General features: G+C 43.4%; 1 protein-coding gene across 3 annotated transcripts; it reads left to right on the top strand.

The window, feature by feature from the left end:
* The first annotated feature begins 1,402 nt into the window (after positions 1–1,402).
* On the top strand, positions 1,403–12,793 carry C1s (complement C1s). Of its 3 annotated transcripts, none has more exons than XM_021735247.3 (12): positions 1,405–1,617; positions 2,465–2,573; positions 2,807–3,014; positions 3,212–3,389; positions 4,253–4,378; positions 5,344–5,543; positions 5,898–6,051; positions 6,434–6,549; positions 6,958–7,036; positions 8,167–8,295; positions 9,571–9,645; positions 11,642–12,793. In XM_021735247.3, the coding sequence occupies exons 2-12, from the start codon at positions 2,551–2,553 to the stop codon at positions 12,439–12,441; spliced, it is 2,088 nt and encodes a 695-aa protein (XP_021590922.2). In that variant the 5' UTR covers positions 1,405–1,617; positions 2,465–2,550; the 3' UTR covers positions 12,442–12,793. The 3 variants fall into 3 exon arrangements, with proteins under 3 accessions (XP_021590923.2, XP_021590922.2, XP_005338362.2); XM_005338305.5 differs by having other exon boundaries at positions 1,406–1,617; positions 2,462–2,573; XM_021735248.3 differs by lacking the exon at positions 9,571–9,645 and having other exon boundaries at positions 1,403–1,617; positions 2,462–2,573.
* The last annotated feature ends 414 nt before the right edge of the window (positions 12,794–13,207 follow it).

Here is a 13,207-nt window from a genome sequence, read left to right as displayed (position 1 = left end):
CAAAAGCTTGGTCCTTGCCCCTAATGGCAATCCGATAACTAGAACACAGTTTTGAGAAAAAGGAAAGAAGGTTTATTGCTTTGCTAGCAAAGGAGAAACAGGGAACTCCTGTCCCAAAGGCTGTGATTCTGCCCATCAGCAGCAACAAGGCTTTTAATTAGGAATTCAAAGACTACACTCCACATATTCTCTGCCGGAGTTGTAATTCACTTGTTAATTTTGGAGATAGTCCTCTCTGAGGTCTTCTGGTGCCATCCCCAAAGTCTGGATTACTTCTTTCTCTGGTGGGTGAGTGCTCAAGGACAGGAAGGGGAAGGGGGGTAATCCTGTTTCCCCTGAGATTAAGGAGAGGGAGAGATTTCGGATGAGCAGGGGAAGGAGAAAGAAACATGTCTATTTTAAAAATAAGTTGCAGTGACAGGGCAGTAAGGGTTATATTCAAAGGTCCTCGTTATTGGATTGCATCAGGGGCAAGGACCGTGTTTTTGGTCACACCTGGAGCAAGGCAAAGAAGGAGATGTTACTTACTTTGGGGTCCACATATATCATTGTCTTAGTAAAATCCATCCTGTTTCTCAAAGCACATCTGGCCCCAAAGGTAATAGTTGAGAGGTTGGGTTTTGTCTCTCTCTTTTTATTTTTTAATGTTTTAATTATAGTTGGACACAGTACCTTTATTTTATTTATTTATTTTTATGTGGTGCTGAGGAGCAAACCCAGTGCCTCAAATGTGCCAGGCAAGCACTCTAACACTGAGCCCCAACCCCAACCCTGGGATTTATCTTGATTGGTGGCTAGCATTGAGATGTTTGGGAAGAGGTTTTAGGAAGAGGAAAATACATCATCTGGGGCCTAGGTATAAATCATTATCCAACCATTAAATTTGCCTTGAAGGTTGGGATGAACTGCACTTGGGACAACTCCTCTTCCTTAATCCATGATTCACAGGGAGAGGGTTGAACTTTATGGGTTTGGTTATTTTTTTTTTAAAGAGAGAGAGAGAGAGAGAGAGAGAGAGAGAATTTTCTAAATATTCACTTATTTATTTTTTTTTAGTTTTCAGCGGACACAACATCTTTGTATGTGGTGCTGAGGATCGAACCTGGGCCGCACGCATGCCAGGCGAGCATGCTACTGCTTGAGCTACATCCCCAGCCCCTATGGGTTTGGTTTTATTTCTCCTAGTATCAATTCCCTCCTTTTCCCATAAGTCACCTGATTTCCCTGAAAACTCTGAAACACACCCTTTGGCTGGGAAAGAGCATTAGGCAATCTGCGAAATTCCCCCATTCCTCCTTTCTACCCTGGAACTTGAGCCTGGGAGGAAGATGCAGTTCTCGTTTCAAAAGCAGAGGGAGCTCCAGGATCAAGGCTGAATAACCCTTCCTCTGTGTCATGGTCTCCCAGCCCCCTCTTTGTTGAGATCAGGGAATTTCGGACATGCACACTTGGATAGAGAATCTTATGTACAGAACCAGGCCAGGGAGGTCTGCCGGAAGTTCCTGCAGAGGGAGCATCGAGGCCAAGCCGTTGCTCCTGGGAGCCAGCAGGGTCGCCCAGCATGACCACTGGCAGGAGCGAGAGGGCTGACCCACTTGCTCCCATCAGTTTCTGAAGGTAAAAACTTTAAAAATGAAGAGCAGAGCTTTGAGGGAGGGGAAAAGAAGGGCAGAGAACCACAAAGAGAAAGGTTTGGGGCAAAGATGGTGGGCTGGAAAGAGAAGAATAAAAAAAGACAGAATTAGAGACAACCCATTTCTCCTAGGCTGATCCCATCCACCCCGCTTTACCCCATCACAGTACCATTGTTTTCAGGGTTAAAAGCTATTTTGGCAGGACTTTTCTAGGAAGATATCCTCTCTTAGTAAAGGAAAAAACAAACTAACTCTGGAAGATTTTGTTTCTTGTCATTAGCTGCCCCTTCTCTCCTTCCTTCTGCAATCCTGTCTCAGTGGGGGCAGTACTTCCCCTCTCAGACCATTTCTCCCAAGGACCCTGCCCTCCCCTATTGAAAGAATCTCATTCCTCCATCAGTGGTCGTTGGGGACATCAACAGAAACCCATGTTATACTAACCATAGTAAAGAGGGCTGACTTGAAGTGAGAAAAGGTTTGTGGTGGAAAAGGAGGGGAACTATCTTAGCCGGGTGGTCAGGTGGGCAGAATCCCGAAAACCTGGGTGGAAATGGGGCTATTGTTCTGTGGGGCCAGGAGAGAGATTGATTGAGGGGGCCTAGAGGTGAGGAACAGAAAAGAAGAAAACTGGGAGAAACTACTTGCTCCGGAGAAAAGTTGGGAGGAAGTCAGAGCAGCAATGGGAGAAAGATAGGATTTAGTTCCAGTGTAGAAAATTAGTGAAGTCTGACCAGGGAGGGTGTGAGAGGCCAGGTGTCATGTGTGAAGACTGATAGTGTGGCTCTATTAAACTTATGTTATTCTTCTGGTGCTTCTCACCACCAAAGCAGGGTGACTGTGTTTGACAGACGGATAGCCAGGCCATCCACCACTTTAGCTCCAAAGTCCAGAGGAACAGAGAGTTAGGACCAGAGACATGGACACATCGCCAGAGACGTGGTAAGTGATTGGGGGGTCTACAGAAATGTTCATGGACTCCAGTCCCTTCACCTTCTCAAGAAAAGGATTTTGATTTGACCTAGGCCTTTTCTTTATTCCAAGCTAAGGTTTTCTTCCATGGCCTGCTAGGTGTCCTTTTCTCTTTCCTTTGGGACAAATGCTCGAATTCTACAAGAGGCTGTTGGTACCTGGGTTACCCACATTACTGTGCCCCTCCCCCTTTTAAATTTCAGGTGCATTGTCTTGTTTTCTCTTTTGGCACGGGTTTATGCTGAGCCGACCATGTATGGGGAGATCCTGTCCCCTAACTATCCTCAGGCATACCCCAATGAGATAGAGAAATCTTGGGATATAGAAGTTCCTGAAGGGTATGGAATTCGCCTCTACTTCACTCATCTGGACATAGAACTGTCAGAGGACTGCGCATATGACTCAGTGCAGGTATATCACAAACCATGCAGAATGGTGGTGGAAGACCAACCATGGCTGGGCTGGAGGAATGAGAGGGATGATTGGGGGAGAGCCACAGACATTCAGGGACCTGGAGTCAGGTAGTTCTATGGGGGTCAAGGTTCTACTTTATCGCCTCCATGCCAAAATATTCCCCTTTAATAACATCATTTTTACTCTTCTCTTAGATAATGTCAGGGGGCACTGAGGAAGGGAAACTCTGTGGAAAGAGGACCAGCAAGAATCCCAACTCCCCAATTGTGGAGGAGTTCCAAATCCCATACAATAAACTCCAGGTGACCTTTAAGTCAGACTTCTCCAACGAGGAACGATTTACTGGGTTTGCTGCATATTATGTTGCCATAGGTAAGACTCACCCTTAATGTGTATGATTTACTGATCCAGCTACAAGATTAGAAAAAGTAAAAATACTGTATTAAATGAGGATTCTATTTATAACTTTTACAAAGTATTGACTTGGCCTGGCTCCTTCCATCAATTCATCAATTACCTTTGTGAATTTCAAACACATGATCATATTTTATTGGCGATTGATGATGCTACTGTTGATAGTAGATAATAAATCTTAATTTATTGAGAACCACTATGAATTGAGTACTATATTAGAAAATTTCCTATATTCATATGGTCTCAACACTTCAAGGTAGGTATCATTATCTCCATAAAAAGATAAAGAAAATGAAAACTATAAAGTTAATCACTTGCCAAAAATTACATAAGGAATGTAGGATACTCAAACCAATTCAAAATGTGGCATTCAAATTTCAAATTCTGGGCACTTCTATATCTGTCTCCAGGTTAGAATGAAGTTAGAACTTGTCACAAAGTCAAAGTATTGCTTAGATCTGCTAGAAGGACCAATGTGGTGTCAAGAGATAGATGAACTAATGTCCTCGCTGCAGAAAACAGCACATGTTTGGCCTGCAGAGTGTTGTGTCTGGCACTGAAACACTCTGTATGCAAGAAAAATCAGGGATCTCTGGCATTGAGAGCTCCGTTATAGCAGTACAATGACAGGGCACAACTTTGGAATCATAGTTCAGGAAAGTAATGTAGAATAATAGCACTCTGAAATGTGGTTCTTTGACAATCTTTAACAGTTAGTGTCTCTCTCTCTTTTTTTTTTTTTTAACCTTTATAGTTTTGGGTTTAACTCCATTCCTCCTTCTAGACTTTTGTGCTTGACCTCAATCTTTTTCTCCTTACAGATGTAAATGAGTGCACAGATTTTGCAGATGTCCCTTGCAGCCACTTCTGCAACAACTTCATTGGTGGTTACTTCTGTTCCTGTCCTCCAGAATACTTTCTCCATGATGATATGAGGAATTGTGGAGGTGAGCTTGGCATTAAGAGAGATTCATGTTCCAGGGGATTTGGAATGTATTGAGGCCTCAGAAAGGGCTTTGTCCATCTTCCAATTTTGATTAGGCTCTTCTTTAAATGAGTGGGGAACCATAGGAGGGGAACAAGATAAGGTGTGTTAGTCAGCTTTTCATTGCTGTGACAAAATGCTTGAGATAATCAATTTAAAAGGAGGAAATGTGGACTGGGGTTGTGGCTCAGTAGTAGAGCGCTTGCCTAGCATGTGTGATGCACTGGGTTTGATCCTCAGCACCACATAAAATAAATGAATGAAGGTATTGTGTCCATCTACAACTGAAAATATTTTTTTTTAAAAGGAGAAAATGTTTGTTATGGTTCATGCTTTCAGTCCATGGTTGGATGGCTCCATTGTTTGGGTGTGTGGTGAGGGCAGAACATCATGGCAGGAAGCATGTAGTAGAGCAAAATTGCTCACATTATGACAGTCAGGAAGTGAAAGAGAGACAGAAAGAGGTTAGAGTCCCAGTAGTCCTTTCAAGGGCACACCTCCAATAATCTATTTTCTTCCACTAGACTCTACCTTCTAAGGTTCCACCAACTCCTGGTAGTGCCACAGGCTGGTGACCAAGCCGTTAGCATATGGGACTTTGGGAAACATTTAAAATCCAAACAGTTACATAAGAGCCACAGTATAAAGTTAGTTAATTGGAGAAGCAAGATAGATGCCTGTGAAGAGTCTGCCTAAAGTTGTTCATATCCCTATCATAAGAGTGATAGAAATCTCATAGGCATTGGATAGCCCCATTAATAAGCACTGGGTGTATAATTGCTCTGGGTGGGCTCCAGTCAGGGAATGGATCCTAGATTAGTCTGAATGGAGGACTCTCAGTTTATGACAGAAGGAATCATAGTTTGGTGCAGGAACTTCTTTGCTTGACCCTGTATTTGATTTCTCCTTTCTTTTTTTCTCCCTTAGTCAACTGCAGCGGGGATGTGTTTACTACATTGACTGGGGAGATTGCAAGTCCCAATTACCCCAATCCATATCCAGAGAACTCAAGGTGTGAATATCAGATCCAGCTGGAAGAAGGGTTCCAAGTGGTGGTCACTATGCGGAGAGAAGATTTTGATGTGGAACCAGCTGACTCAAAGGGGAACTGCCATGACAGTTTAGTTGTGCGTGGTGGATGATTCTTGCTCTGTCCCCAATTTACTTCTCCTTGAAGATAAAACTATCTTTCTTCCTGTCCCTTATTATGTACTTTAATTTTTTTTTGTAGTAATGTATATCTAGGCACACACTTTATCACTGAGCTATGCCCCAAGCCCTTTCTATTTTTTCCTTTGAAACAGGGCCTTGCTAAGTTGCTGAAGTTGGCTTAGAATTTGCAGTCCTCCTGCCTCAGCCTCCAGAATAGCTGGGATTATAAGCATGTTCCACTGTGCCTGACTGTCCCTTTTAAACCTTCCATTTAACCTCTTCCCTTTAAATTCTTTCTCTTCTGATTTGATCATTTTGTTTTCTTTCAGTTTGTTGCAAGAAACCAACAATTTGGTCCTTACTGTGGTAATGGATTCCCTGGGCCCCTGACTATTGAAACCAAGAGTAACACTCTTGATATCATCTTTCAAACTGATCTAACAGGGCAAAAAAAAGGCTGGAAATTTCGTTACCATGGAGATCGTGAGTAACCTAAAAGTGTTTTTTTTTTTTTTTCAGCTGGTGACATTAAGGTCCTTGAACAATGTAGACTCAAAACAGGTAGACTGTTGTTTGGATAGAATTCTGGGATACATCAATTTCTCCAGAAGATCTAAATCTGTCAGTTATTGATGGAAATGCTCCAACATAGTAACCCTTCAACTAGACCTGAGAATGTGGACAACCTAGGGATGGTTAGTTAGTAACACCATATTATTTTAGTTATCTGCCATATTCGAATGTGAGGCATTGGAATTGAGAACAATTGAATGATATTAGAAAGTGAGAATGATGTAAATAGAACAGTCTCCAACTATTTAGTAAAAAAAAATTTTTTTTTTGTCCCAACTTTGTCCTTTCTAAGCAAACCCCTGTCCAAAAGAAGTCTCTGCCAATTCTTTTTGGGAGCCTGAAAAGGCAAAATATGTGTTTAAAGATATGGTGAAGATAACCTGTAAAGAAGGCTTCGAAGTTGTAGAGGTAAAGTACCATTTGGGCTTCTCCCTAATCTCTGACCAGATCAGGATGAGCATACTGAAATTGTCCAGTTGTTGCCTAACATCCCTGTTTGATTAAGGTATTAACACCTGTTCCATAGAACAGCTCAAGATCTTCAGTCCTAGGTGAGCCATGAGGCTCCTTGGCCAGTTGGGCACTCTCTGCCTTCAGCCTTCCTGGGGAAGGGGAGAGGATATGCTGGGACACAGTTGTCTCTTTCAGCCCCAACTCCTGGGTGTTTTGGGTCATTTGCTAAACTGTTCCCAAGCCTTTTTTTTTTTTGGTGAGGAATCCTTGCTAATCCAAGTCCAGAGATCAATTTAATTTTCGGTTTTGATTTCCCATCTCTCTCTGTATAAATTAATGCTGATATCTATAATTGTCCTCTAGGGAAGTGTTGGCTCAACATCTTTCTATTCGACTTGTCAAAGCAATGGAAAGTGGAGTAATTCCAAACTGAAATGTCAACGTACGTATCTCTTCAATGTGGAACTTTTTTTTTTTTTCTCCCCAAGGGAACTGAAAAATCAGCACATAAAAATCAAGCGTATGGGGCGGGGGTTGTGGCTCAGTGGTAGAATGCTTGCCTAGCCTGTGCAATATAAAAATAAATAAAATAAAGGCATCGTGTTCATCTACAAATGAAAAAACAAACAATCAACAACAACAAAAAAACAAATAACTCTTAGGGTTATGAGAGAGTGGGTTGGGTTTTTAAGGAAAGTCAGTCATGGAAGAATTTCTAGACCCAGACCATGCATGATCCCAGGCTAGCTAGACTAGCAGATTTCTTCTAAAGAAGGAACTTTGAAGCTGGGTGTGGTGCCGCATGCCTGTAATCCTAGCGGCTCAGGAGGCTGAGGCAGGAGGATCACAAATTCAAAGCCAGCCTCAGCAATTCAGTGAGGTGCTAAGCAACTCAGCGAGATCTTATCTTTAATAAAATACAAAATAGGGCTAGGGATGTGGCTCAGTGGTTAAGGACCCCTAAGTTCAATCCCGGGTATCCCCCCCATCACCCAGCAGAAAAAGAAACTTTGCCCACCCTCCCTCTTTTCCTCCCTCCCTTCCTCCTTCCTAGTTCTGGGGCTTGAATCCAGCCCTGCTCTACCACTGAGTTATACTCCTAGTCCATTTTATTCTTTATTTTGAGACAGAGTCTCACTAAGTTGTCCAGACTGGCCTCAAACTTGGGATTCTTGAGCCTCAACCTCTGAGTTGCTGGGAGCACATGCTACATGCCTGGCTAAGAAAGGGGCTTTGGGATTGATAGTTAATAGCTCCAAATGGGTGCCTTCCTGGCTTCTCCAGGACCTCTGCCAACCTCTAAGAACCAGGCTCTTCATTTTAGCTTTCAGTGGGCAGTCTGGATTGGTATATGCTGATAGGCTAGAGAGTGGGGTGATGCCCATTGATGAGGATGCTCATGGAGAGGTGGTGTGGGGAGATTCATTCGGGTTGTGCTTATGGATATGGGGTGGGGAAGAAGTAAGTATAACTTAACTCTTCCTGGAAAGAGTTAAGTTATAAAAGACCCCATAACTCTTCCTGGAAAGGGGTAACTGTCCTGACCATCAGTCTCCTCCCTTCCTTTTGTAGCTGTGGACTGTGGCATTCCTGAACCCATTCGGAATGGTAAAGTTGAAGATGCAGAAAATACTTTATATGGTTCTGTCATTCGCTACACTTGTGAGGAGCCATATTACTACATGGAACATGAAGATGGAGGTAGGTTTCTTCTACTAGAGAAAGAGAAAGAAAGGGAATGTGAACATTTAGAGGGCAAACAGTAAATCTTTCTGGGTTGGGGAGAGTTTGTAGAGAAATGAGGGAGACAACACACACTGTCATCCTCTTGGCTTCCGGTAAGGATACAGTTTTCACATGGGGCAGGGTATGTTCTCAAGAAAATCCCAAAGGTCACCAACTCAGCTTTGCAGCTATGGTAGGAATTCCCCTACAACATTCCTTTCATATGGTTATCCCCCTGGACCAGTTGTTTCATGTAAAACTCACAGGAGAACTTCCAGCTGTATGGCCCACACAGGCGAAGGAGTCAGGGTCACCCCTCCTGAATTTGGCTGGCAACGAAAAGACCACACAAACACAGAAAAACCCTTTTTGGGGTTCAAGGATGGCTCTGGGGCCTCAGCTCCCATGCTGGTGGGCAAGGGGAACAAATGAGGCATGAGGCAAGAGGCTAGAGAGAGAGCACATCCTGAACCCCTGTTTTTATCTAGGGGGGAGACATTCGATAGAAAATTCCACCCAAATAAAGCAAAGAGATTGTGTTACAGCAAATATGGGGGTGTGGCCCAGTCCCATTGGGTGATGCACACTCCCTTGTGGAGTGAAGGTGAGGCCCACCTGCCTCGAACACAGTTCCACAGCCCCCGATACTCAAGGCCAAGGGGGTGCTCAACTCCTGTTCAAGGCTGCCCCAACACAGCTGCAAGTTGTCATATGGTGGTGACTTTTTTTTTTTTTTTTTTTTGGTACTGGAGATTGAATCCAGGAGCACTTTACTATTGAGTTACATCCTCAACCCTTTTTATTTTTAATATGCTAAGGCTGGCCTCAAGTTTGCCATCCTCCTGCCTTCGCCTTCTGAGTCTCTGGGGTTACAGGCGTGTGCAACTGTACCCTGCTGATGACTGGTTTTCTTGCAGTAAAGGCCCTGGCAGTGCTGGATGAAACAAAGTAGGCCCTTCTACATTGATTCTCATTATATTATTAACATTTAAAAAAATTATTTTCCCACATGAAGCACTTTCTCAGTCTCTATCATAACCCTGCTTCCTTCTGCTTTGAAGACTATTCTTTCTTTTTCTTTAGCAAGGTAGAGGCCTGAGGGATTATTTGGGGGATGCTCAAGATTCTCTTCTAGTTGATTTGTTCTGACCCCCTTCTCAAATCTCAGAGGATCCCAGCCTCTGCCTGAAAGGAAAAAGTGGAAGAGGGAAGATGTGGTGGTGTTGACATGTATCCCTTGTGTGATTCCAGGGGAGTATCGCTGTGCTGTTAACGGGAGCTGGGTGAATGAAGTGCTGGGCACTGAGTTGCCCAAATGTATTCCAGGTAATCAGGGTTTTTGGTGTGGGCAGAGACTGGAGCCACAGGTGCAGTGGAGTGGGGAGTCACCTTCTGAAAGCAGCTGCAATCCTCTTGGGAAAGGACTTAGTCCAGGTCTTCTAGAGTCCAGCACAGTGAAAGGTTGTAACACTGGGCTGCAGGAATTCCCTCAACCACACTGAGTCAGGCCTACTCGAAGCAAAATAGGCAAGTCAGCCAGCAACAGTGAGTGTCAGAGTCAAGACCAGCTGAGCCTGGTGATGAAGATGAGGTAAGCAGATACAGAATTGCTAAAAGCAGGACCTGAAAGTTGAGAGTGAGGAATCAATACTCAGAAAGAAGTGTGGGTATATAGCCTTGTTATTATTTTAAAAAATTCTTTGGGCTGGGGATGTGGCTCAAGCGGTAGCACACTCACCTGGCATGCGTGCAGCCCGGGTTCCATCCTCAGCACCATGTACAAACAAAGATGTTGTGTCTGCCAAAAACTAAAAAATAAAAATTAAAAATCCTCTCTCTTCTCTCTCTCTCTCAAAAAAAATTCTTTTAGTTATAGATGGATATATTACCTTTATTTTATTTATTTATTTTTATGTGGTGCTGAGGATTGAACCCAGTGCTTCACACATGCTAGGCGAGCGCTTTACCACTGAGCCACAACCCCAGCCCCATATAGCCTAGTTATTATACTAAAAGTCTATGTGGCAGGCAGGTGTGGTGGTGTATACCTATAATTCCAGCAGCTAGGGAGGCTGAGACAGGAGGATAGTAAGTTCAAAGTCAGCCTCCGCAACTTGGTGAAGTCCTAAGCAACTTAGCAAGACCCTGTCTCAATTAAAAAATCAAAAGGGCTGGGTATGGCTCAGTGGTTTAGAGCCCCTGGGTTCAATCCCTGGTACAAAAAAAAGAAAAGAAAGAAAGAAAGAAAAAATCTAAGTGGAAAGAAGATATTGAGGAATAAAATAAATGGGGGTTACAGGAAGATCAGAAATCAAGAGTTGAGTAGAAGACAACAGGGCAAAACAAGAATAATAATAATGATCCTAGTAATAATAACAATGCTATTGAAAACTAAAGACCAAGCCAATTTATTGCATTTATTATCTCTTCCACATCCTTGTAGCAATCCTATGAGGTCTCATTTATGGATGAGTGAATTCAGTGAGAGTCAGGGGCAGGCTTTGAACCCAGCTCTGTCTGGGTACAAAGCTCATTATGCTCAATTCAAAGTCTATTCAGACTGTCTAACAAGAGACTGATATAATCCAGCTTCATCTGAAACTCAGTACTAGGGAATAGCAAAGCAGTCTTACCTAGAACCAGCCCATGGAGAACAAGAGGTTAAGATCAAAGAAGAGAACTCTCTTGTTTTCCATCATAGGTTGACCTTTGGGTTGCTAGGAGGGAGTCAGGTGCAACCAGGACTTCAGTAAAGAAGATGTTAAATAGAGGTTTCATCTGGGCATCAGTAGAAGGTATAAAGCTTGCCTCCTCTGCAGTCTGTGTGAGGAAGGAGTTTTCCAGCACTGGTTCCCAGTTGGGTGCCTGGCCTCAGTGCCGAACCCCCCACCTCTCTTTGAGAGGGGGTACTGGGGATTGAACTTAAGGGCAATTGACCACTGAGCCACATCCTCAGCCCTATTTGGTATTTTATTTAGAGACAGAGTGTCACTGAGTTGCTTAGCACCTCACCTTTGCTGAGGCTGTTTTTGAACTGGTGATCATCCTGCTTCAGCGTCCTGAGCTACTGGGATTACAGGTGTGCATCACCATGCCCGGCTGTGCTGAACTACTCTCCTAGAGCCTGCTTATGACATTGGCAAAGGGGGATATTTAAGGAAGGCTAGGATAAGTCAGATATAGAGATGGTTGACCAAATAGGTTGACTGTCTCATACTGGAGAACTCTGCAGCCAGAGGCAAAGGTATTTGAGTGGTTGGAGGATTTGCAGGAGGCCAGCATCATTTCCTGTCCCTCCCATCTTGTTCTTATTCTTTCCTAGTCTGTGGAGTCCCCAGTGAGCCCTTTACAATGCAACAGAGGATATTTGGAGGATCCCGTGCAGATATCAAAAATTTCCCCTGGCAAGTCTTCTTTAAGCACCCGTGGGCTGGTGGGGCTCTCATTGATGAGTACTGGGTACTGACCGCTGCCCACGTTGTGGAGGAAAATCCAGACCCAGCTATGTATGTCGGATCCACAACTGTGAGAACCTCAGGTTTGGATAGCACCCAGATGCTTACCGCTGAACGTGTGATTATTCATCCGCGTTGGCAATCTGTGGATGACTCCAGTTCACGAACGAATTTTGACAATGACATCGCGCTGGTGCAGCTGAGGGACCCTGTGAAAATGGGACCAAATGTCTCCCCCATCTGCCTGCCAGGCACCTCCTCAGAATACAACCTCTTGCCAGGAAACCTGGGAATGATCTCAGGCTGGGGTAGAACTGAGAAAAGAGATCATGTTCTCTATCTCAGAGGGGCAAAGTTACCTGTAGCTCCCTTAGAAAAGTGCCGAGAAGTGAAAGGGGGAAATTCCCAAATGAATGCAGCTGCGTATGTTTTCACTAACAACATGATCTGTGCTGGAGGAGAGAAGGGTGTTGACAGCTGTCAAGGGGACAGTGGTGGGGCTTTTGCTGTACAGGACCCCAATGAAGATACCCCCAAATTCTATGTAGCTGGCCTGGTGTCCTGGGGACCCAAGTGTGGGACCTATGGAATCTACACAAAGGTTAAGAACTATCTTGACTGGATAAAGAAAATCATGCAGGAAAATAAGCCCACTTCTAAGGACTAATCCATTCATATACTACTAGCTTCTCCAATAGGTATGATCAACCCATTGCTTTCAGTTCATCACAATATTATCATTATTTCACCATGACTGAGAGAAGACAAGGTAGTATCATTGAGCTAGAACTTGATTGTCAAGGTACCTGGCTGGATGTAGAGTTTGATCATAGAACTGTGTTGGTTATCCCCTTGTGGTCTGAATGCCTGTTATAGATCCAACATGAAGGAGTACGCCTGTCTTGTACTCTTCAGCAGGAATATCTTAATATTTTTGGTTCTTCTTTACCAGTTTGAGTTTGCATTTGCTTTATCATTCTCAGTACCCATTATCACAATAAAGCATGCTTATAATCCAATTTTGGTTGACTTTCTTTATTCTATATCAGTAGTCCAGAACCATAGGAGGGGAATGGAATAAGAGCACTGCTGAATCATGGGATTCAAGCATGTAGTAACTCATATTTAATTGTCATGAAAATAGGGAATTCTGCTTTTCTTCCCTCTTCCCTTTTCTTCTGAGATTTACTGAATATTGTGAACAGTTGGAATTAGCTGTTTAATATATTCTTTAAGTATGAATTCTTTCAATGTCACCTGAAAATTAATTTTAATATTCATTTGCACAATACAATATTATGACTTAAAAAAGAAAAACCAAAGAAATTCAGAGATCTGGGAGTGGTGGGCACACCTGTAATCCCAGCAATCCCAACAAAACAATTCAAGAAGCTGAAGCAGGAAGATTGCAAATAGGAAGCCAGTCTCGCAAT

The sequence above is a fragment of the Ictidomys tridecemlineatus genome, chromosome 6 (assembly GCF_052094955.1).
Source record: "Ictidomys tridecemlineatus isolate mIctTri1 chromosome 6, mIctTri1.hap1, whole genome shotgun sequence".
NCBI lineage: Eukaryota > Metazoa > Chordata > Mammalia > Rodentia > Sciuridae > Ictidomys > Ictidomys tridecemlineatus.
This window is presented reverse-complemented; position numbering and strand designations above follow the sequence as displayed.

What these genes read in the sequence shown, in the direction of transcription:
- C1s (XM_021735247.3), top strand. Translation starts at nt 2,551, where the DNA reads ATGGACACATCGCCAGAGACGTG. An exon ending in GCGCATATGACTCAGTGCAG is followed by an intron (nt 3,015 to 3,211) that starts GTATATCACAAA and finishes CTCTTCTCTTAG; the next exon opens with ATAATGTCAGGGGGCACTGA. An exon ending in ACTGCCATGACAGTTTAGTT is followed by an intron (nt 5,544 to 5,897) that starts GTGCGTGGTGGA and finishes GTTTTCTTTCAG; the next exon opens with TTTGTTGCAAGAAACCAACA.